This window comes from Podarcis filfolensis (genome assembly GCF_964270895.1).
Source record: "Podarcis filfolensis genome assembly, chromosome: 7".
In the NCBI taxonomy this organism is placed as follows: domain Eukaryota; kingdom Metazoa; phylum Chordata; class Lepidosauria; order Squamata; family Lacertidae; genus Podarcis; species Podarcis filfolensis.
Window position 1 is genome coordinate 91,390,352 of NC_139603.1, and position 22,775 is coordinate 91,413,126.

The 22,775-nt window shown below is 55.9% G+C and overlaps 1 protein-coding gene across 1 annotated transcript in view; it reads left to right on the forward strand.

Annotated features, from left to right (window-relative positions):
• SCRIB (scribble planar cell polarity protein) overlaps positions 1-22,775 on the forward strand; it is a 50,302-nt gene that overhangs the window by 2,104 nt on the left and 25,423 nt on the right. The window contains 15 exon segments of the mRNA XM_083621796.1: positions 9,692-9,809; positions 10,460-10,538; positions 12,089-12,178; positions 12,259-12,315; positions 12,578-12,641; positions 13,201-13,275; positions 13,730-13,874; positions 15,193-15,311; positions 15,456-15,655; positions 17,042-17,208; positions 17,347-17,468; positions 17,891-18,016; positions 18,455-18,724; positions 21,594-21,926; positions 22,144-22,206. Coding sequence (XP_083477922.1) covers positions 9,692-9,809; positions 10,460-10,538; positions 12,089-12,178; positions 12,259-12,315; positions 12,578-12,641; positions 13,201-13,275; positions 13,730-13,874; positions 15,193-15,311; positions 15,456-15,655; positions 17,042-17,208; positions 17,347-17,468; positions 17,891-18,016; positions 18,455-18,724; positions 21,594-21,926; positions 22,144-22,206 — 2,028 coding nt within the window.

The window sequence follows — 22,775 nt, forward strand, 5'->3', positions numbered from 1 at the left end:
TACTCTAGCTGTGGCCTTTACTTCTGTTCTGCTGATGCTTGCCATTCAGCCAGGTGGGTGTTATGAGGACGGTGGATTGGCAGCTTGGCAGGTCTGCTGCCTCTGGGCTTAGCCATGCTTACCCTTAGGCCCACTCTTTGCAGGCACAGGCCCCTGCTTTAAGTTGTTGTTGTTGTTAACGCTCTTTCTAAGCACCCCCCCCTTTTAGCCCTGGAGCTTTTCCCGCAAAACACAACACTTTAGCCCTCAGGTGTCCTTTGGACGTTCCCATGCGTTCCTGGGAAGAGCAGAGGAAAGGTGTGTGTGGATAGAAAGGGCCTGGCTGGCTTCCTCAGCCTCCCCGGCTGCTCCTTGTGTAGGATATGCTCCCCTTAGGCAGAGGGGGAGAGAAGCAGGGCCTGCTGGAGGCCACCAAGGCCAGGAGAGCTTCATGTTGCCCCCCCCCCCATTGTTCTCAGAGCTAAGGCAGAAGGAGGCAGCCCTGCTCTGCGAGAACCATTCCCTGTGCTGGGAATGCCCCTCTCTCTGAGCTGACCCTCTGATTGCAAGCCCTCTCCCCCTTGCAAGAATTGCTCTGCCCTCCCTGGTGCTGGAAGTCAGCTTGGCTCCCTCTCCTGGCACAGCCGCCCCTGCCTTGGAGGGGGGGTGGGAAGCTGTGTGGTCTGGGGAAGTTTTCCTTGAGCAGAGCAGGAGGGGCCTTGCTCAGGGACCCTGTCGCCCCCTGCAAGACACCTCCTGCCCCGCTTCCTCCAGGAGCTGGGTGAGGCCCTGCACAGTGCTTCCCAGGCCTGATATGGGGCGTGGGGGAGGAGCAGGCAGTCCTGAGCGGACAGACAAAGCCACTCTTATTCTTGACCCGTGGGGGGGGGGCGTCTGCTGCACTTGGGGACCGAGGGGCGGGGATGGCTATTGTGATGCTTGAATACCCCCTCATCACTGAGCATAGGGGAGAGGGGCTGGCTCTCTGGGAGCTGCCATCTTGGGAAGCAGGGGGAGGGGCACAGGGTGTCCTGGGGGGGGCGTGAGGGTGGTGGTGCCTCGGTGCTCACTGCTAATCCTGGCTAGCCATTCACAGCCACCTCCTCCTGCCGGGGGCTTTGTCTGCTGCTGCTGCTGAGAAGCTGCCTCCTGGCTCTGATCCTTTTATCCTCCAGCCATTCTTCCTTTTCATTTCCAACTCTCTGATGATGTGGTTGAGTGGCTGCCGGGGTGGCGGCCTCAAAATGTGTTGGGAGCAGGTATTGCCTGGGCCTCCCTGGCCTGGGTGATGGTTCTGCCATTCAGAGCGGAGGACCAGGGTGGGGGGAGCTTTGTTCTGCCGCAAGCCTTAAGCTGGGTGCTCCAGGCAGTGCTTGGGGCTTCTCCTGGGAAGAAGATTTTCTCCAGATGTTGCCCTAGGAAAGCCTTGGTCCATTTTCAGTCCCTCTGAGGTTCGAAGTCAAGAGGGCAAGGGACCTAGTCTCAAGCATCTGTGTTTGTGTGGGGTGCATTGAATTTGTCCCCACCCCAGAAACCAACACATCCAGAAGACCCTTCCTGAAGCTTTCATGCTGAGCCCCCCTCTCCCGCCACCTGGCACTTTCTCCCCTGCAGCCTCATCTGCCCCTCTGGCACTTCGCTGCCTGATCCTCCTGCCCGTCCTCCCTTTGCTGGGCGTCTTCCCCTGGGGTTGTACTGGCTGCACCAGTTGCCCGTGGCTCAGTGGAGGGGCTGCTGGGCAGAGTGGGGGGAGTGGGGAGAGCAGGGCCAATGGCAGTCCAGGTGCTGCAGGAGATTTGGGGTGGGGGAAACGGTGGCACTCAGGCTCTGCTTGCCAGCTTTCCTTTGGCCCAACTGGAAGGGGCCTCGGCTGGAAGCAGGACGGTGCTTGGGGCAGCCTCTCCATGGAGCCCAGTTCCTTGCCCCTGGAAAGAGCCCTGCGAGTCCATGTGAGGTGCCAGGCATGGTGGGAGGTTGTGATCATGAGCATCAGAGTTGTCTTGGGAGGAGATGGGCACCTGACCCCATTCAAGGCTGCACTGGTTTCCCTTTACATCCTTTGCCGAAGGCGCTAGGGGCAGTGCTGGGGCCGCTGGTGGTACTGAGCTTCCGCCTTGCCTAGAGGAACTTATGGCTTTTTTTTACTCAGAGCAGGAAGGCAGCACTGACACACCGTTCTGGGGGGAAGCCCCTGCGGGTGGCTCTCAGGTCATGGGATGTAGCTGCCCCCCATGCCAGGTGTCTGTGGGCAGCAGGCAGCCCTGAAACAGTGACCCTGGCTTTTAAATCTTAAGGTGCTCCACAGTCTGTGCCGGGGGGGGGCAGAAGAAGTTGCTGGTGCCTCATCCTGACCCACTTTGCCACCTCCCGTCCAGTCTTGCCTTTGCAGCAGAGGGCCCTCTTGTTTCTCAACACAAACATCCTGGAGCACACGTGTTGTGCTGTTTGTCTGTTGCTCTTTGAAGAAGAGAGGGGAGTTTCCCCTCTTTATTCCCACCCTTCCTTTGAAAGTGGAGCCTCTAGTTTGTGAAATGCCCTGGCTTTGAGGGTTCAGGTCTTTTAGGGGCAGATTTTGGCTGCAGGCTGGAGCTGCTGAAGGGGCACTGTGCCCCCTCCTGGCTTCCAAGGGCTGGTCCATCTCAGCTTGGGTGGGTGAGGGCCCTCCTTTCCTTGCACCTTGCTCTGTGTGGCAGCAGCCCATTGCCATCCTTCAGAAGCAGTTAGAAACTCAGATATATAAGCCAATTGCCAAATGGCACCTTAAAGCTAGGTTCTAGTCGCTGCAATGGAATGTCTAGGCGTCTTTTTTTGCACTGTACTTTATTATTACAAGGGAATCTCTCCTTATTGGGGGGGGGGTTCGATTCCTGGCTGCCACTTGCATCACTGAGAGGTGTGTGAATTCCTCCCCCCTCCCTTTCGGTGCCCAAAACGGGGTGTGTGTCAGCAGGAGCATGTGTGCTGATTGCGTGCAAGAGGGAAGATGCCTGTATTCCTTTCAGTTCTATACTGCTTTGTATTTTAAATAAAAAATCTCAAAGCAGTTTACAACACATTCAAACATCCAATAAAACAATCCTAGCTCCAAGGAACATATTTCAGATCCTTCTCTAAGTGACATTTTGCTTTCCCCGTATTTCTTTAGCTCCTTAATTTATAGAGCTACCCCAAAGCAGAAGTACTCTAGGAAGCCAGTGTGCTGTGGTGGTTCGTGTGTTGGGCCAGGACCTGGCAGATCAGGGTTCAAGTCCCGACCCAGTCATGAATCTCACCAGGTGACCTTGGAGTCTGTCGCAACATCTGAACCTCCCTCCCAGGGTCATGGCAGGGATGAACTGAGGAGGGGGTGAACTATGTGCTACTTTGAGACAAAGGTGGGATATAAATGTGACAATGAAGCTCTTCTGCTTACCTACTTAAGAAAGCTGTAGGGGCAGCCAGATGATGTTGGTTACCAGCCTGGCGCCCAGAGATCCCCACATGGTCGCAATTGGACACATGCCAGTTGCAAAACGTGCCTGGTGCCAGTCTGGATTTTGGACCTCTGGATGTTCAGGGACACCTTAATCTGGTTTGACTGGTACAAATCTTCTGGGCTGCCAATTCTCTCCTTTTAGACCAGTCTTCTGAAGGAGCATCTCCACCCCGATTGTTCAGCCTGGACACGGAGGTCCAGCTCTGAGGGCCTTTTGGAGATTCCCTCACTGCGAGAAGTGAGGTTAGAGGGAACCAGGCAGAGGGCCTTCTTGGTCGCGGCGCCCTCCCTGTGGAACACCCTCCCATCAGATGTCAAGGAAATAAACAACTACCTGACATTTAGAAAACATCTGAAGGCAGTCCTGTTCAGGAAAGTTTTTAATGTGTGACATTTTGATGTATTTTTAATCTTTGTTGAAAGCCACCCAGAGTGGCTGGAGAAACCCAGCCAGATGGGCGGGGTATAAAAGATGAATTATTATTATTATTATTATTAATGGGAGTCAGATGATATACTTTTTGTTGTCTGTGGGACAGAAAACAGGTTCACTTCTCCACCTGTTGCAGAGTGCAGGCTGCCTTTTGCCTTTCTTAAGAAGGTGAAATTCTGGTTCCGTGAGGGACAGCTGGGTGGAGTCTGCCACCAGGGGGCTGGCTGTAGGAGGAGGCTGTTGGCTGGAGGGAAGGAGGGAAAGCAGCCCGGGAGTGAGCCCTGGGCTCTGGTCTGCCCCTGGGCAAGCAGGACAGGCAGAGAGGAGCTCCAAGGGGCAGAGGGGATGGTCAGGGCAGAGGCAGGACCATTCCAGAGCAGCCCAGCTGAAGGAGGAAGGGCAGCAAGGCAGTCGCTGTTGTCTGGAGTCTCCTTGCGCTTGGGTTGATCTTGAACACGTCCTTTGCAAGTGCCAGGCAGCCGGCTTGGAAGCAGCTGGGTGCATTGGGCGGGGTAACTTCAGACATGGTCACAGGGAAGGTGAGCAGCTGACTTTCCACAGCCTGCTCAGATCTACCTGGCATGAGGCAGAATATCTGGATCCACATTAATCTGCCTTCAGGCAACTTTTTTGGTAGAAGTCACTTCCTTGCATCAGTTGATGGTCTCTATTTATTTGCATACTGCTTGGCTATCAATAAAGATAGACGGGTTGTGGATCAGACCGCAGGTTTTTCTCGCAGTGACCAGCCAGGTGCTTCCTTGGATGACCCCTTAGAGTTCTAGTACATGGGTAGGCAAGCTAAGGCCCAGGGGCCAGATCTGGCCCAATCGCCGCCTAAATCCGGCCCGCGGACGGTCCAGTAGAATGTGTCCTTTTATTTAAAATGCATTTCTGGGTTATTAGTGGGGCATAGGAATTCGTTCATCCCCCCCCATATAGTCTGGCCCCCCACAAGGCCTGAGGGACAGTGGACCAGCCCCCTGCTGAAAAACTTTCATAGAATCATAGAGTTGGAAGAGACCACAAGGGCCATCGAGTCCAACCCCCTGCCAAGCAGGAAACACCATCAGAGCACTCCTGACATATGGTTGTCAAGCCTCTGCTTAAAGACCTCCAAAGAAGGAGACTCCACCACACTCCTTGGCAGCAAATTCCACTGTCGAACAGCTCTTACTGTCAGGAAGTTCTTCCTAATGTTTAGGTGGAATCTTCTTTCTTGTAGTTTGGATCCATTGCTCCGTGTCCGCTTCTCTGGAGCAGCAGAAAACAACCTTTCTCCCTCCTCTATGTGACATCCTTTTATATATTTGAACATGGCTATCATATCACCCCTTAACCTCCTCTTCTCCAGGCTAAACATGCCCAGCTCCCTTAGCCGTTCCTCATAAGGCATCATTTCCAGGCCTTTGACCATTTTGGTTGCCCTCCTCTGGACACGTTCCAGTTTGTCAGTGTCCTTCTTGAACTGTGGTTCCCAGAACTGGACACAGTACTCCAGGTGAGGTCTGACCAGAGCAGAATACAGTGGCACTATTACTTCCCTTGATCTAGATGCTATACTACTATTGTCGTAGCCCAGAATTGCATTGGCTTTTTTAGCTGCCACGTCACACTGTTGGCTCATGTCAAGTTTGTGGTCAACCAAGACTCCTAGATCCTTTTCACATGTAGTGCTCTCAAGCCAGGTGTCACCCATCTTGTATTTGTGCCTCTCATTTTTTTTGCCCAAGTTCAATACTTTACATTTCTCCCTGTTAAAATTCATCTTGTTTGTTTTGGCCCAGTTCTCTAATCTGTCAAGGTCGTTTTGAAGTGTGATCCTGTCCTCTGGGGTGTTAGCCACCCCTCCCAGTTTGGTGTCATCTGCAAATTTGATCAGGATGCCCTTGAGTCCATCATCCAAGTCGTTGATAAAGATGTTGAATAAGACCGGGCCCAAGACAGAACCCTGTGGCACCCCACTAGTCACTCTTCTCCAGGATGAAGAGGAACCATTGATGAGCACCCTTTGGGTTCGGTCAGTCAGCCAGTTACAAATCCACTGAGTGGTAGCATAGTCAAGACCGCATTTTACCAGCTTCTTTACAAGAATATCATGGGGCACCTTGTCAAATGCCTTGCTGAAATCAAGGTAGGCTACATCCACTGCGTTCCCTTCATCTACCAGGCTTGTAATTCTGTCAAAAAACGAGATCAGGTTAGTCTGACATGACTTATTTTTCAGAAATCCATGCTGACTATTGGTGATCACAGCATTCCTTTCTAGGTGCTGACCCCTGTTCTAGTATTACAAGAGAAAGGGAGAGCCACTTTGCGCTCACTGTGCAAAATTTTGTAACTGATATTCTGGCTCTTTCTGTGGCTGAGCCTGGATTTGCAGTGGTTCCACTCCTACCTGCCCGGCAGGTTCCAGAACAGTGTTTCTGGGGACAGTCGCTCCGCCCCAACAAGAATTGCCCCGGGGATGTGCCACTCCACCCTGCTGTGTGAAGGCCGGGGAGTCTGCCAGCCGTGCGGTGGGCGAGGGGCCTGAGACTGAAGCTCCTCCTGGAAAAGGCTGAGATGGGGGTGCTGAGGGGACTTGTGACCCCCCTGACAAGATGTATTGGCAGCTTGGATGCATACGTTTTGTCAGGCTCCGCATCCTGATGTTTGGATGCCTTCCATGGCAAGGGGCCCCTTTCTCCACTGCCCTTTCCTCAGCCGCAGAGCTGCCAGGTGCCTCACTTCAAGGTGCTCTAGGTGGCGCTGCCTTTGAGGAGTGTTTGGGGGCTGCAGGCAGGGCAGAGTGCAGCAGCCTACCTGCTCTCAGTCACTGGCTTGAGGGGATGCAAGGAGCTGCTGGTCCCCGGCTCACTCCCCGGCTGCATTCGGCCTTCCAAGGCTGCAAACTGCCTGGGCCCAGGTACTTTATAGGAGCAACCCCCCCCATGTGTGCTGCCACAAGGAGGACACCTAGTGAGGCTGCATGGCAGTTTCTCCTGCAGCTGGTGGGCAGGTTCTCTTCGGGTGCCCTTGCTGTGGGACTTCTTTTCAAAGAAGGTTAGAATTACAGAATCGTAGCGTTGGAAAGGGGTCCTGAGGATCATCTAGTCCAACCCCCTTTAATGCAGGAATATTCAACTGTCCCATATGGGGATTGAACCTGCAACCTTGGCATTATCAGCACCACGTTGTAACCAGCTGAGTTGTCCAGGCTGACCATCCAGGTTACTTGGGCCAAGGAAGGCCTGCCCTGTTTTTTAAAGGCTGGAGGTGACAGTTCTGAAATCTGGTGATGAACTGTACTTGTTTTGGGATGTTTGTTATTTATTTATTTTATTTTATTTACTTTTATTATGACTTTTAAATTGCCAGTTTATTTGGGAGCCAGTACGGCCGGAAAGCATAAGGGCAGAATTGTGGCTCCTTTGCCTGCGTCAGAGAGACCCTCTCAAAGGGGCTGGTTTCCTGGCCAGCCTGGTGGTCTCTCCATCACCCCCAGTGGTTTGGTCTCCTCTGCAGACTTGACTGCAGTTCTGGCGGATACTTAGCTTCATCCTTTCAGGGCAGGAAGACAACTTTACCCCCTCCCTCTCTGATGGAAAAGGTAATCAGCCTTACCTCTTCCATTTCCGCTCCTGCCTCTGCAGTGTCCACTGGCTGTATCCAAAGCCACATCTCTCTTTATAAAGCAAGCTTGCAAATAAACCCACACATGTTACTGGCCTGAGAAGGGCAGGGAGATAGGGCCAGCCTTAGCCTGCAGCATGCTAGTGCAGGTAAAAAGTAAAGGTAAGGGTAAAGTCCAGTCAAAGATGACCGTGGGTTGCTGCGCTCATCTCGCTTTTCAGGCTGAGAGAGCTGGCGTTTGTCCACAGACAGCTTTCTGGGTCATGTGGCCAGCATGACTACACCGCTACTGGCGCATGAAGGATGATGACGAGTGGTTTAGGCGACAGCGCCACCCTACTGAGGGCAGATAGGGCAGGTCTAACCGCCCATGCCTGTCCTGCGCCCCTTCTCGGTTATTTTTCTTCCTTTGCTTGGCCCCCAAGCAGTGCCAGGGGGCTGAGTCTGGCCACCTTGTTGGTGGCCTTTTTATGGCCTGCCCCCCTCCTGGTCCTTGCATGCAATTCCTGGCCAGGCTAGTGCTTAAATGCAAGGCTGAAAATGAGCCAGTAAAGATTCCTGCTGAGTAACAGTTTAAAACACAAATAAAAGCAACTTAATCCTCCACTTCACACTAAAATACTCTTTTTGATGAAAATCACCACATGCTTGTTCAGCGAGGCTGTGAATGTCTGCTCCCAGTGAACTGACACTCAAACCTGGCAGGATGTGATTGGGAGGATCAGAAATGGCTCAGGTGCTCCTTTTCTCCTTAATAGGAGACTTTCTGGTTTCCTCCGGTTACAGTTTGCCAGGATGCCTTAACTGGATCAATCCTAGTTTGGAGGGATCTCGCAAACCACACTTTATGGGTTCAAATATCCCACGGACAACCTGGTTTGCACTTTCATGGAAACAGGGACCTGGGGAGCATTTCCACATTGTGATCTGGAGTGTGCGGCGTCTGCATCTTGTGTGGGGATTTGGCTTCTGTTGCTCAGTTTCCCCAGCGTGACTCCCAGCCTCCTGATCCTCCTAGAACCAAGAGGGGTTGGGGTTGTTCCCTCTGCTGCTCGGGGCTTTCTTGTCCTCCCGCTGTTTTCGGCAAGACATCTCTCTGGCTTTATTTCATTTTAGGTACCGTTGATTTTAATCATCTTTTCAATATTTTATACTATTTCTAATCCACAACCTTGATGTTTTATTTTATATTTTAGTAAAATGCTTAGAAGTTTTCTTACAATCAAGCATTATGTGAGCTTTGTTCAAACTTTTATTATTATCAGTAATGTTAAACTGGGCTGGGCTGCAGGGGGTACATGAGGCTTCTTTGCTGCCATCCTTTACGGCTTCTTTGCTGCCATCCTTCCAGCTGTTTTCCTGGGTGGCCCAGTTCAAAATGGTCTGTTTGGACCTTGAGCGCCCTTCTGTGGCAGACGGCTTCCTCCCGCTATGTGATCAATCCCACCTGCGTGTTAATGTGCTTCCTGGAAGCCCTGCTCTGTGTCGCCCCCCCCCCCCCCGCCATGCCTGGGCAGAGCTGCCCCCCCCACTGGGATTTCAGCCCCAGGCAAAGGCGCTTTTAACCCATTGAGCTTTGTCTGGTTTTATTGGCAAGTGATGGCTGCAGCTGCAGCTGCCTTTGATCCTCAGATCAGGTGTTTCCTGGCAGGTTTTTAAAAATGGTGCATCAGAATTCTTTTAGGACTAAATTGTAAAAAAGAAAAGAAAGAGGTGTACACTGTTTCCAGCTGGGGGAAAGTGAGGTGATGCTCTTTGGGACGGGCCTTGAAATTGTGTTTGGCAAACCCACGTCTTTCCCCAAGGGCTGCGAGGGCTCCTCTTTCCATCCAGCGCTGCCCAAGAGGAGTGTTTCTCCTGGGAGCTGCCTGGCTGGCATCCCTCTCATGGGAAGTGATGCAGAGACCTCCTCTTCCTCAGGCTCCTCCTCCTGCTGCCTCCTTCCCTTCAGGTTCACCCTGAGAACCCACTTGGCCGGGGGGGGGGTTCTCTATTGGGCTGCTGCCATCCTTACTCCCCGTAGCCAGGGCACACCTGTGCCTTCCCCAGCGTCCTGTGTCCATGACCCCAGATCTGGTCTGTCTGCCAGGCTTGCCCCAGAGGCAGGCACTCAGGTGGGCTTGCCCTTTCTGGCAGAGCGGTGGCCTCTGCACGAGTGGCTAACTTCTCTCCTTTTTCTCCCCCCGCAGCCTTTCTTCCGACTCCTGAACCTGCGCAAGCTTGGCCTGAGCGACAATGAGATTCAGCGCCTTCCCCCCGAGGTGGCCAACTTCATGCAGCTTGTGGAGCTGGACATCTCCCGCAATGGTGGGTAGATGCTGGGGAGGGGGGAGGCAGACAGGCCTCTTGGGCTGGGCATTCCCCGCAGCGGGAGCCTGAGCCTTCCCCTCCGCGAGGGGCACAGGACCCGCTTGGCCTGCAGAAGGGCCCCACGGCTGCCCCTGCTGGCAGGAGGTCTTTTGCTGGAGAGCGACCTGCCCGTCAGTCAGGGAGCACCTGCAGGGGGACGGCTGCCGCTCCCTGTGTTGACGGCTGAGCACAGGGCTGCAGGCCAGGCTCTGCTGCCATGACCCAGAGACAGGGCCCCAGAGGGTAGTGGTCTGGGCTCAAGCAGCAACCAGCTCAGCTGGCAGCTGTCTGTGGGTGCTTCACGACGGCCTTTGCTGAGGAAGCTTCCTGGCCAGGCTCGCCTGCCGTTCCAGCAGCAGTGGCCCTTCCCTCCTCCAAGCACCTGGAGGCAGGGAAGTGAGGCTGGCCCATCTGGATCCTCACAGCACACTCCCTTGGAGTAACTCATTGAGTTGAGTGGGGATTTGAACCCAGGTCTTCTCAGGGAGGCTCTTCGAAGACCTGTCAGTGGGGAGGGAATGGCTTTGCTGCTCTGAATCCTTTGAGGAGTGGCACCTTTGTGGGTGAAGCCTCATTACTGTGCCCCTTCTGTGCCCCGCTTGCTGCAGACATTCCAGAAATTCCTGAAAGCATCAAATTCTGCAAATCCCTGGAGATCGCGGACTTCAGTGGAAACCCCTTGTCTAGGTATGGTGGGAGTGGGAAGGTGGGGTGGGGGCTCTGGTGTCCTTCCTGGTCCAAGGCTCTGTTGGTCTGGCTGGGTCTTGGGGGGATTCAGAAAGTGCTCCTTGAAGGCAGGCAGACAACTGGATCAAAAGGAGGATGGGGGGCCAGTCCTGTCTTTTGCAGAGAGGTCTTCCTGGTTCAACAATCCTCTCCGCTGAAAGGAAAGGCGAAAGGTTGCAGCACTTGGGACCTTTGAGTTTAGAAAAAAGGCAAGTCAGAGGTGGCATGATAGAAGTTTATAAAATTACGCTTGGACTTCTGTCACAACAGAAGTCCCTAAAAAACAAAATAATTTATTATTCTATGCCACCACTGTGGCTAAAAAATTCACTGGTCCAAAGGTGGAGAAGGAGTACAGTACCCACTAAGGAAGATGGCGGTTAAAAGCTTGGCTATTTAGAATTGGCAGGTATGATGAGTAGGATGAGAGAAAAGGATGGTGAAGAATATAAGGAGGGTTGAAAAATGTTTATTGAATATTTTTAAGAGCCGGTATAAACAGGTAAATAACATAGCAGGTCTTGAGTAAATCCAGCAAAGTAGAAATTAACAGAGGAAGAAATGTGATGATTAAAAATTTGGAATATGCGATTTAGTAGAAAAGTAAAGAAACCAGGAAAAGGATGGAAGGGAAGTCACTCGGTATTTAGTTGTATGTCGTGGTTGGTATGAAAGTTGTATGATTGGGGGATGGGGGATGGGTGGGCTTTTTTCTGTGTTAAACACGCAATTACATTTCTTAAAATATGGGGGAAAATATATAGCATTAAGCTTGGAATGGAGAAAATTGAGAGATTAAAGTTTTCCTCCCTGTCTTGTAACACTGGGACTTGTGGGCATCCAGTGAAGCTGAATGTTGGGCAGATAAAGGAAAGGAAAGGGGCTCTTCACAGAGCACAGAGTTAAACTGTGGAACTCCCTCACGCAGGAGGCCACCAGTTTGGATTGGACAAATTCATGGAGGAGGAAAGGGCTCTCAGTGGCTGCTGGGCACAGAAGCTCTGCTCCACCTCCCAGTTGGAGCTCGCAATGTGCCTTTATGCCAGCTGCTGGCAAGAGGGCTCTGGGCTGGAATCCTGCTTGTTGGTTTCCCATTGAGGCATCTGGTTAGCCACTGTGAGAACAGGATGCTGGATTAGATGGGCCCCTTTGGCCTGATCCAGCAGAATTTCATAGCTGCCCTTGCTGGAGGGTCTCCTGACACGGAATGCGCTGCACGTGGCGGAGGCAGCAGTGGAACTTGGCCCCAAAGGCTGATCTCTATCCTGTGGTCGCTGAGTGTTCCAGGGTCCTTCTGGTCCCTTTCCCCTGTCAAGGTGGGGCTCTCTTGCTTCTGGAGCTCCCACCTGCCAGGCTGTGCCAGCCGGTTCCCCAGGACCAGCAGCAGGCAGGTGGAGGCCTCTCCTTGCGTCTTGCTAGAATGGACTGTGGCGCAGGAGCAGGCTGGGGGGGGGGAGCGCGAGCTGCATGGGGTGCAGTGACCAAGGCCTGTCATTTCTGCTTCTGCCCAGGCTCCCCGAGGGCTTCACCCAGCTGCGCAGCCTGTGCCACCTGGCCTTGAACGATGTCTCCCTGCAAAGCCTGCCCAGTGACATTGGCAAGTGAGTTCTTGGCTGGGGGGGGGGAGAGGAGGGGCCGCCTCTTCCCGCCTGCTTTGCCAACCTCCCTCTTTCTCTTGCAGTTTAGCCAACCTGGTGACCTTGGAGCTGCGCGAGAACCTGCTCAAGTCTCTCCCTGCGTGAGTGTGTGCAAGCTTGGCCCCCAGTTTGTCTTGGGGGGTGTCTGCCTCTGCCTGCCTCTGCTGGGCAGTGGGGGTGGGTGACCCCCTTAAGTGGAGGACCAGCACTTCTGGAAGCAGGCAGCCTGAGGATCGCTTGGCACTCCAGCTTTCAGCACCTTCTTGGAGTTTTTTTGGGGGGGGGCGTAGATTCTTTGCCGCCCCTCCCTCTTGGTGCCCAGGACTCCCAGCCCCCTGACTGAGCGCCTTCTCTGCCTTGCAGTTCCCTCTCCTTCCTGGTCAAATTAGAGCAACTGGACCTTGGGGGCAACGACCTGGAGGTGCTGGTGAGTGCTGTGGGGTGTGGGAACTTGGGTCTCCCCTCCTTCCTTCCTGGAGCCTCCCACTGGGGGGCTGAATGCTACCCTCCAGGCTGCTTTTGCCTGCTCCTCTGGGCTCTTCCAGGCCATGCCCCTCCATGCCACGCTCCATTCCCTTCTCGAGTGCTCTTCCTTGGCTCCTTGCTTGCTTGGCTGGAGAGAGATGGATCTGGCATTGCTGTGGCCTCTGGTATGGGAGGAAGAGTCTCATCTTTGGCTCTGCAGGCTTTTTCCTGTGGCCCCACCCACTAGTGGCACGTGGCCCCCAGAAGGTTGCCCAGGCGGGAACATGGCCCTTGGGATGGGAGTTTCCCCTGCACCTGCACTTGGGACTGTAGAAGCATCCTGCTGTTCCCTCCTCATCTCATTTTCTTTTTGTGAACTGGCTGCCTCCTCCCACCAGACAGTCCCCTCCCTCAACTCTGGGAGGGGTCCCCAAGTTGGAGGGCAGCCTCTTTGCCGGGCGCAGCAGGGCGTCCTGAGCAGCCGCCCTCCTGAGTGACCGCTTGCTCTGTCTCATCCGCAGCCGGACACACTGGGCGCGCTGCCGAATCTGCGGGAGCTGTGGCTGGACAGGAACCAGCTGTCGTCGCTGCCCCCAGTGAGTGCCCCCACCAAGCCCCCAGCCGGGCCATGTTCTGGGTTGTGGGGGGTTGTCTTTGCTGTCCTAAAAGGCACTTGGAAAAGCAGGCAAGCAAGCAAGCCAACACTTCCGTTCTGAGGTGAATCCTGAAAATGGAACCAGGACAGCAGGCGGATGGCACCACACACAAAAGAACCTGGCGTTCTGCAAGTGACTCCAGCGCCTTGGCCCCCTGGCCTCAAGGAGCCTTTCCCTGCATGTCTTGCCGTGGCAAGGAAGCCAGAACCACAGAAGCGGGAAAGAGGGTTTTCACGGGGCTTTGCCAGGCAAAGCAAAAGACATGGAGGCAGCAGACAGGCTGGAGGAGCCTAGCTGGGCCCTTGGGGAGGGGGAGAGGAAGGGCCCCGTGGGGCAGGCATCAATCAGTCCTTGCGGGACTCCACCCGCCCACCCTGCCGGTCTTCCCTCGCAGGAGCTGGGCAATCTGCGCCGCCTGGTGTGCCTGGATGTTTCTGAGAACAAGCTGGAGCAGCTGCCGGGCGAGGTCAGTGGGCTGGGGGCCCTGACAGACCTGCTGCTCTCGCAGAACCTGCTGGAGTCCATTCCGGATGGGATTGGTGAGTCGGGCGGTTGTGGGGCCACGGGGGGGGGGGAGGCCCCATTGGGAAGTGGGCACCTCCTGGGGAACATGGGAAGAGTTACCTACTCTTGGGTGGGGGTGCTGTGGGGAGAGGGCAGACAAATCTGACTCAGGAAACAAAAAGCAGCTCAGGCGCAGCAGGTTGCTTTTCTCTTTAAACCGGGCTGGCTACACTTCTCAGTAGTTGAGGTAGCAGGAGGAACATACCGTATTTCCCCATGTATAAGATGATGCTTTTTGCTTAAAAAAAATGTAGGCAAAAATTGGGTGTTGTCTTATACATGGATAGTGAATGCAGAGGGGGGATGTGCAATTAATGGCAGCAGCAAGCAGGAGATTGGCAGTGCCAGGTGGGCAGGTGGTTGGCGGCTGCAGCAAGTGGGCAGGTGGGCTGTTGATGGCGGTGAGCAGGCAGACAATTGGCAGCTGCGGTGAGGTGTGCGATTGGCAGTGGCTGTGGCAAGTGACCGGCAGTGGCGGGCAGGCGGGTGAGCGATTGGTGGAAGTGACCTCCCCCACCCCCCAAAAAAGTTAAGCAACTTAATTTTGGGTTTAAAAAAAATAGGGATCGTCTTATACACAGAAAAATACGGTACCTGTCTTTGAGGCCCAGTATTACAAGTCAGGCACGGGAGGCCACGTGCCAGGTGGTTATTGGGCGGATCCTGTGGACCTGGGGTGGCAAGCCCCCCCCCCCACTGTGCTGGGCCCTGCCTGGAGGAAGCACCATCCAGTATTGAGACCATCCAATGTTCTCCCTTTGCGTTGCACCCAGTGATGTTGCTCAGCTGATGATTTGGCTCCCACCAATGGAGTGACTGGGGAGTGGGGAGAGACAGTGCAGAGGAGACTAAAAGAGAAATGGGGGGGGGCTGCTCTTGCAGAAGAGTCACTGTCAGCAGAGAGACCCCTTTGGCAGACCAGCCTGGGTGATCCTGCGTCCTCCTTCCTCAGGGGCCTTTTCTCCTCATCTGCTGGAGAGACGCTGCCCTCCCCAGGCACTGCTGGGCCTGGTTTCTAACTCGTGCAGAAGGTGCTGAGGTCCTTCTTTGGCAAGCGGCACACCACGTCACTTTTGCTAAAGCTGTTAGAAGTGATTAGCTGTTGGCAAATGTTAGAATAACCAGTTGGTATGCAGAATTGTTTGGGATGTGCCAGTGGGAAGCTGGATTTGGATCTGTGCCTGGACCTCCCCATGCTCCTTGTCTGGGGGGGTGTGTGTGTGCGTGTGTGCGCGTGTGTGCCCCCCCCCCCCCGGTGCAGTGTGGCCCATGGCGCTCTTGCCCTTTGCCCAGGCCAGCTGAAGCAGCTCTCCATCCTGAAAGTGGACCAGAACCGGCTGGGGGAGGTGACGGAGGCCATTGGGGACTGTGAAAACCTGTCAGAGCTCATCCTGACCGAGAACATGCTGACAGTGAGTGTGCTCAGCCCTCGCCCGGCCAGCTGGCTTTTCTCCCTTGGGTCTTGGCTGGGTGGGGTGGCCCCAGGGGCAGCTGGTGTTCCTTGGGTGCCATGTGAGCTGGGATTCCCCTCTCTGACTCCAGAGGCTTTTTCTCAGATGCTGCCCAAGGCGCTGGGGAAGCTCACCAAGCTGACCAACCTGAATGTGGACCGGAACCGGCTGATGGCGCTTCCCCCTGAGATTGGGGGCTGCAGCAGCCTCAACGTGCTCTCCCTGCGGGACAACTGCCTGGAGTTCCTGCCTCCTGAGCTGGCCGGCACCGTGGAGCTGCACGTGCTGGACGTGGCTGGCAACAGGTGAGCGAGTGCGCTGGGTGTGCTGGGCCTCTGGGCTCTCAGCTGCGCATCGGTGCCTTGGGCTGGGACAGAGAGGAAGCTATGCAGCTCTGTGGCCAGGCCTGGGGGGGAGCAGGCCCTGGGGGGAGCAGGCCCTTGAGGCCTCGGCTGCATCACCATCACCTCAGCATCATCCCTGACGGGCCGTGCTGGGGGCAGGAGACCCACAGCGTCTGGGGCCTCCCCTCACCCCCCCGGAATGTTCCCTACTCCTGCTATAGGGGGGAAGAGATTTTAAGAGTCCAGAACTTCCATTCCTTCAGCCTGTTTCCTTGTGAATAACCTTGCATGCCCTCTCCTCTCCCTCTGTCCCACCTACCAGTGGGCTCAGGGGGCTGGGGCAAGAGGGGCAGCAGTGCTTGTGCTGCACAAATGCTGGTCCCAGAGCCCCACTGAATTCCACCCACAGTTTCCACCCCATCTCTCACCTACAATACAAAGATCGGTCATAAAGTATTATCAGAACTCAAAGGCCAGGGCAAATGGAAAACTTTGCCAGGTGCCAGAAAGGCGATAAGCAGGCAAAACAGCGGCACAAGTCGGGTCCCACAGCCTCAGAGTCCCCCCTCCCCTCCCCTCTTGGCAGGGGGGGCGCCCTGAAGGTGTGCAGACAGATGTCTCTTTGGGGCCTCTGCTCTGGGGTTTGCTTCACCTGTGGGCTCCTTGGCCAGATGCTAGCTGGACTCTGCAGTTGCAAAGGAGGAGGTGTGAGCAGAGTCAATGGCCATGCAGAAGATCCTCTCTTCCTCTCCCATGTGTTTGTGTGTGGCGGAGGGCTGTTTTTCTCTTTGTTGTTGTTCTATTTGTGGTGGTAGCGTTAGTTAGAATTTTATTTTATTTTACTCATTTATTGAATTTATATACCGCCCTAAAACCAAAGGTCTCAGAGCTGTTCACAGAATAAAATCACAATATAAAACCACAAAATACATAATCAAAACAACAACAACAAACCAATATCCCCCCCCCCCGCAAAACCCTCACATTTTAAAAGGGCATAGGATGTCAATCAAATCGACCAAAGGCCTGGTTAAAATGTAATGTTTTTGCCTGGCGCCTAAAGGTGTAGAATGAAGGTGCCAGGCGAAATGAAATGGCATGTTGCTGGAAACCTGTTGTCTTGAAAGGTGGCTTAGAAAAGCTTGCAAGAGATGGCTCCTCTTGTGGTCCTCTCCCTTTTGCAGACTCTCTTCTGGATCTTGCACGGTGGGCTCAGTCCCTTGGAAGGAAGCAGGCGCAGAGGGAGAGAGGGGGCTGGGCCAGGTTCCCGTGAGCCCTTTGGAGGGCTGGGCCTGGGCCTTCTTGGTAGGGGACCTCATCCTTCTTCCCTTCCTCCTTCTGGCTCAGGCTGCAGCACCTGCCCTTCGCCCTGACCAATCTCAACCTGAAGGCGCTCTGGCTGGCAGAGAACCAGTCGCAGCCCATGCTCAAGTTCCAGGCGGAGGATGACGAGAAGACCGGGGAGAAAGTGCTCACCTGCTACCTCCTCCCGCAGCAGCCGTCGCCCAGCCTGGGTAAATGCTGCTCCCTGCCCCACCTCCTCGGCCAGGCTTGCTCTAGTCGGGGGCTTCTTGCCTGGGCTGGGCAGAGACCCTCCTGGCTGGGGCCGTCCCGCCTGCAACAGGATCCCTGACTCTTCTCTCCTCCCGCAGAGAACCTGCAGAACAGCCTGGACGACAGCTGGATGGACACCAACCTCAACCGCGTCAGCGTGATCCAGTTTGTGGATGAGCCCAAGCTGGATGAGGATGAGGAGCCGGGGGCCGAGAGGAGGGTAAGTGGGTGGAGATGGGGGCCGTTTCCCTGCTGAAGGACTGTCCTCCCCAAGCCTGGATTGGGCTGTCAGGTGTGGCTGTGGGGTTGGGAGCTGGGGGTGCCCATCACCTGCCCTGTCCTTCTGGAGCCCAGAGTGGGAGTGGGGGGGGGGGCTCTGCAGGGCTGCTCTTGGCCTGTCAGGCTGGCTGGGCTTGTGCTCCTGCCTTGTGTGGGTCCTCCTGGGAGCAGAGCTGGGAAATGGGGGAGGAGGGCAAGTGAGCGCTGACACCTCTGTCCTGTGTTTGCCCTGTCGCTGCTGCGGCGGCGGCTGCTGCTGCTGCTGCTGCTGCAGGTGCAGCTGAGCCTGGCCTCTGCAGTTGCTTGGGGGCCTGTAGGCGGTGGGGGAGTTTGCCCCACCTCTAACCCCACTCCTGCTCACAGGGACTGCAGCGAAGGGCAACTCCCCACCCAAGTGAGCTGAAGTCCATGAAGAAGGTGATGGAAGGGCGCCGCAGCGAGGCATCTGCTGCCGAACTGGACACCCAGCGGGATTCTTCCAGCTCAGAGGTGAGGGGGCGTGGAGTTGGGCTCTGGGCAATGTCCATCATATAAAATGTTGCAGGAGGGGGAGAGGGAGGCACAGAGCGGGACCGGGCAGTGGGCCTGGACAAGGCTTCCTCGGAGGGAGGTTTAATAATAATAATAATAATAATAATAATAATAATAATAATAATAAACAACTTTTATTTATACCCCGCCCTCCCCAGCCAAGACCGGGCTCAGGTTTGCAGTGGTGGAGCTGGTGACATGAGCCCCTTCTGCAGGCTTGCTGCAGGCCCATCTAGGGCTGGAGGGCTCTGAAGGGGGCACAGGGGGTGGCCTGACCTGGCCCAGCTGTGGCCTTTGGGGCGGCAGGCCCATCCTGCACAGGGGCTCAGGCGCTGGGTGCCAGGCGGTGCAGCTGTCTTGTGCCCTCGCTGACTCGTTCCGCATCCTGCCCCTCAGGAGAAGAGGCTGAGTGCCACCTCCAACCGCAGTGAAGACTCACGGGTCTCCAGCAGCACCATCTCTGCCAGCTGCCAGGAGGCGGCGGTGGCAGCAGCAGCGAAGCACCTGCGGGAGACCTCGAGGCCAGAAGAGGCAGTGAGGGCCCCTGAGGGGCAGGAGGAGGAGGAGCAGGAAGGCTGGCGGTGGCGGCGGCAACAGCAGGAGGCCGGGGTGGCTGTGGAGGAAGCCCCAGCTGGCCCTGAGGAGGAGGAGCTGGAGTACAATGAGGTACAGTGAGCCTCTGGGAGCTTCTTCTGTGGCAACATCTTGGGCCAACGTCGGACCCTGCCTTGTTCTGGGAAGCAGCAGCAGGGAGGGGGGAGCTGAGCCCCGCTGAGGGAGGGAAGAAGAGAGACCCTGCTGGGCTGTGAGAGGATGGGGGGGGCTGCCCAAGGATGCCGTGGTGTTGGTGGCCATGTTAGGAAGTGGGGGCAGGGGTGTTCCCTAGGTCCGTGTAGCTCCATTTGTCCCACAGGGCAGCCTTTGGCCAAGGGGCTGGGGGAGGGAGATCTGCCCGCCTCCTGCCTGGTGAAGGGCACATCCAGGACCCCTCCTGGGGAACTGGAAGGCTGTTGGCACCATGAAGGGACTCAGCTTCTTATGGGCTGGGGAGGCCAGGTCAGTGGATGGGGTTCTGTTCTACACAGAAGATGGCAGGGTGGCAGGGGGTGGCATCATCACTCGTTGGGCATGTTGCTGCCACGTTGAGGAATTTTTCTTTCACTTGGTTGTGTATGGAGGACCCTCATTAAATGTTTTTGCTGTGTTAATTCAGTGGCAAGGCATTTTTCTTGCTTATGAGTGTTTTGCACTGCAAGGGGCTGGATTGGATGAGCCTTAGGGTTCCTTCCAACCCTTCAGTTCTATGAACCCTGTTTTGCTGTGTCCAAATAGCCAGAGCAAAGAGGCGGGGGGGGGTCAAAGGAGCCACGGAAAGCCTTGCACTCTGGATTTATTTCACATGTTGGGCCAGGGGCCGCGGAAGAGTGTCTTGCTGCCTTTGTGAGTACTTATGTGCAATAAAAACTCCTCAGTTTAATTTAAACCAGTTTTAATGTAGGGCACCCCCATTGCTCTCAAGGACCCACAGTGGCAAACAAGTGATTAGGCAATAAAAACATATTTAAGACATATAAAATAAAAATCCAAGCCAGATGCACTGGATGTGGTGGAGTAAGACCAGAGGGCAACCCTTGCTGCCTGGGGCTTGGGGCTGCCCAGGTCCCCCTGGAGATGCCCCACCTGCTGTTAGCCCTGGGCTGCTTGAAACAGGCTTGGAGCAGAGGATCCCAAGAGGATCGGGGGGGGGGGGGAGCTTGGGGGCTTCATTTAAGGGTGTTGCACCTGCAGTTTCAAAAGAAACTTAACTGGGGAAAATCTGTTGGCACAAGGCAGAGCAGGTGATGGAGTACACCTGGTGGTGCTGATGAGGAGACCCCCAGAGAGGTTGTGCAGGGGCTGGTCAGCCCCAGAAAGCAGGTTGGGAAAGTGAAAGGAGAACCCCACTGGGCCAGGCTGAAGACCCTCCTCAAAGGACAGAGCTTCACCTGCCCAGTGGCTTCCCCCAGACTCTCCTTGAATCCAGGATAGGCTTCTTCAGGATGTGGAGGTTCCCTGTGGCCCCTGTGGGATCTGCGTCCTTCAGAGGCCTTTCCTGTGTCCTGCAGCAGCAGGGTCTTGCGTCACTGGGAGGCTGCGCAGGGTGAACAGCTGAACAACGGAGCTTGTCATTGCAGGAGGTTGTGCTAGTAAGACCGTAATAAGAACCTGCTGGACCAGGCCAGGAGCCCATCTCGTCCTGCTCTCACAGTGGCCAACCAGCTGCCCATTATGGGAAGCCAGTGAACCAGAGTCGAGCGCAAGAGCAGTTCTCGCCTCCTGTGGTTCCCAGCCAGAGGTTGCCCATGGAGGCAGAGCAAGCCATCCTGGCCAGGAGCCATTGAGAACCCTCTTCTCCGTGAATTGGCTCAGCAAAGCTGCTTTGTTCTGCCTCCACTGTTGGGGCCGTCTCATTCTGAATGCTGGTACTGGGGGGGGCTGCGTAGGGGGCACCTGGCTGGCTGGACTAGAGGGGGGCCCTTTGGCCTGACCCGTGGTAGGAAACTAATCTCTGGGATTTGAGATTAAAGCTCTCTCTGTTTCTCAGGTTTGTTTAATGGCAGAAGTGGGGGCCTCCCTCTCCCCCAGGGCACTCAGAGCAGGCTGAGCTCAGTAGAAATGGGGTGTGTGCTGTTTTTAAATCTGCACCTCAGCCCTGCAAGGGGCAGGACGGCTTAATGAGGGCTCCTTGGGTTCCCCTGCTCTCTTCAGAAGGGAGAGAGAGGCCTGCCTGTTTGGCAGACCCCCAAATTTGTGTGCAGAAGAGCCCAGCAAAGATGGCAGGGCTTGCAGTAAGAGAGAGCTGGCAGGCACGTGAGAAGCCCTGCCAGGCCTTCGCCCCAGAGAGCAAGAGGGCTCCCAGCCGCCCCAACGCACCCAGGCGGACACAGCTCTGGTCAGCTCACCTCAAAAGGGATATTGTAGAGATGGCAAAGGTCAGAAAGGGGCACCCCAAGGATCAGGGGGGATGAAGCAATTCCCCCATGAAAAGGCGAATCAGAGGTGCCATGGTAGGCGTTTATGAAAACAGGTCTGGAATGGAGAAATGGAGAGAGGGCAGTTTTCCTCCCTCTCACTACACTGGAACTGGGGGACATCCAGTGAAGCCCAAAGTTGGAAGGTTCAGGATGGATAAAAGGAAGAACTTCTTCACAAAGCACATTGTTCAACTATGGAACTCTCTCCCACAGGAGCCAGTGAAAGCACCAGCCTAGAGGGCTTTAAAAGAGGCTCCGGCCGGAGGAGGCTCTGGGGGCTGCCAGCCAGGATGGCTCTGCTCAGATTCCCCAGCCGGAGGCAGCCCTGCTGCTGAAGGCCGGGGGCAGAGGGGCTGAGGCGCTCAGGTCCAGCCTGGAGCTTTCCCCAAGAGGCACCTGGTGGGCTCGGGGTCCAGCAGGCTTTTCTTCCGGAGGGGAGGGGAATAGGTACCTGCAGAAGAGGCTGCCTGACCTGCTTGTATTGAGAGCCCCCCCCCCCGATGGGGGTGTTTTCCCTGCAGCCCACGGTGCACTTTGCAGAAGACACACTGGTGCGCAGCGAGGGGGAAGAGGAGGCGGAGGAAGAGCACCCGTTCCCAGCAGGGAAGCAGCGGCTCATCCGCAAAGACACCCCCCACTACAAGAAGCACTTCAGGATCGCCCAGCTGCCCCGGCCAGAGGCAGTGGTGGCCCTTTTGCAGGGGCTGAGTGCTGAGGGGGGGCCCCAGGAGAAGGAGGCTGCCCCCGTGGAGGAGGAGGAAGAAGAGGAGGAGGAGGAGGAGGAGGAGGAGGCCAGGTGGGATGGAAACCAAGCCCAGGATGGGGCTGCACCTGCCCCACCCTCCTCCGTCAAGGTAGGGACCTGGGGGGGCAGCTGGGGGCAGCGCTCTCTCTCTCTCTCTCTCTCTCTCTCTCTCTCTCTGTGGTGCTGGGGCTCCTGGATGCTCGGGTGGGGCCTGCCCCTCTGCCTCTCCCTCCCTCTGTCTGTGTCCCCCCCCCACCCGGTGGCGGTCCACCCGGCCCTCCCCCCCACTAATCCGCATGCCTCTCTGCTGGTTCCTGTCCTAACAGGGGGTGTCGTTTGACCAAGCCAATAATCTGCTGATTGAGCCTGCTCGCATTGAGGAGGAAGAGGTCTGTACTGCCTCCCCCCCCCCCCACGTCTCTCCTCCCCACCCCCTTTCCCTGGGGCTTGCAGGGGCTGCCCCTCTCTGCACTGTGGTGGCAGCTTCTCTCCTCCCCTCTTGTCTTCCCACACCTGAACCTTTGGGGGGGGGTGATGCGGAGCTTTTGTCCATGCGTATGAGGGAGAAAGGTGAGGAGAGGAGGCAGCCGGCCGTGGAGCCTGGCACCTGGAGCAGCTGAGGGCTGTCTTGGCTGCAGACTGGTGCTTTGGCCTGAGACGAGCTCTCTTCTCCCCAGCAGGAGTCTGGGGCAGCCCTCCCAGCCCCCTGAGCCAGCCCAAGTGCTCCCGGGGGGTGCTGTCCTTGAAGGTGCTGGTGTCTGGCACACTCCGTCCTGGATGGAGGTGTCCCTGCCAGAGGCCTTTGGCAAGCTCAGAAAGAGACTCCACAGCTGCTTCTCCTCAGCAGAGCAGCCTCAGCGCAGCCAGGGCCCCTGAGCTCCCCAGAGAGGAGGGGGCTGGGGGTGGGGAGATGCCTTGCACCAGGGCCTCCCTCTCCAGGGGGTCTTCAGGGTCCCCG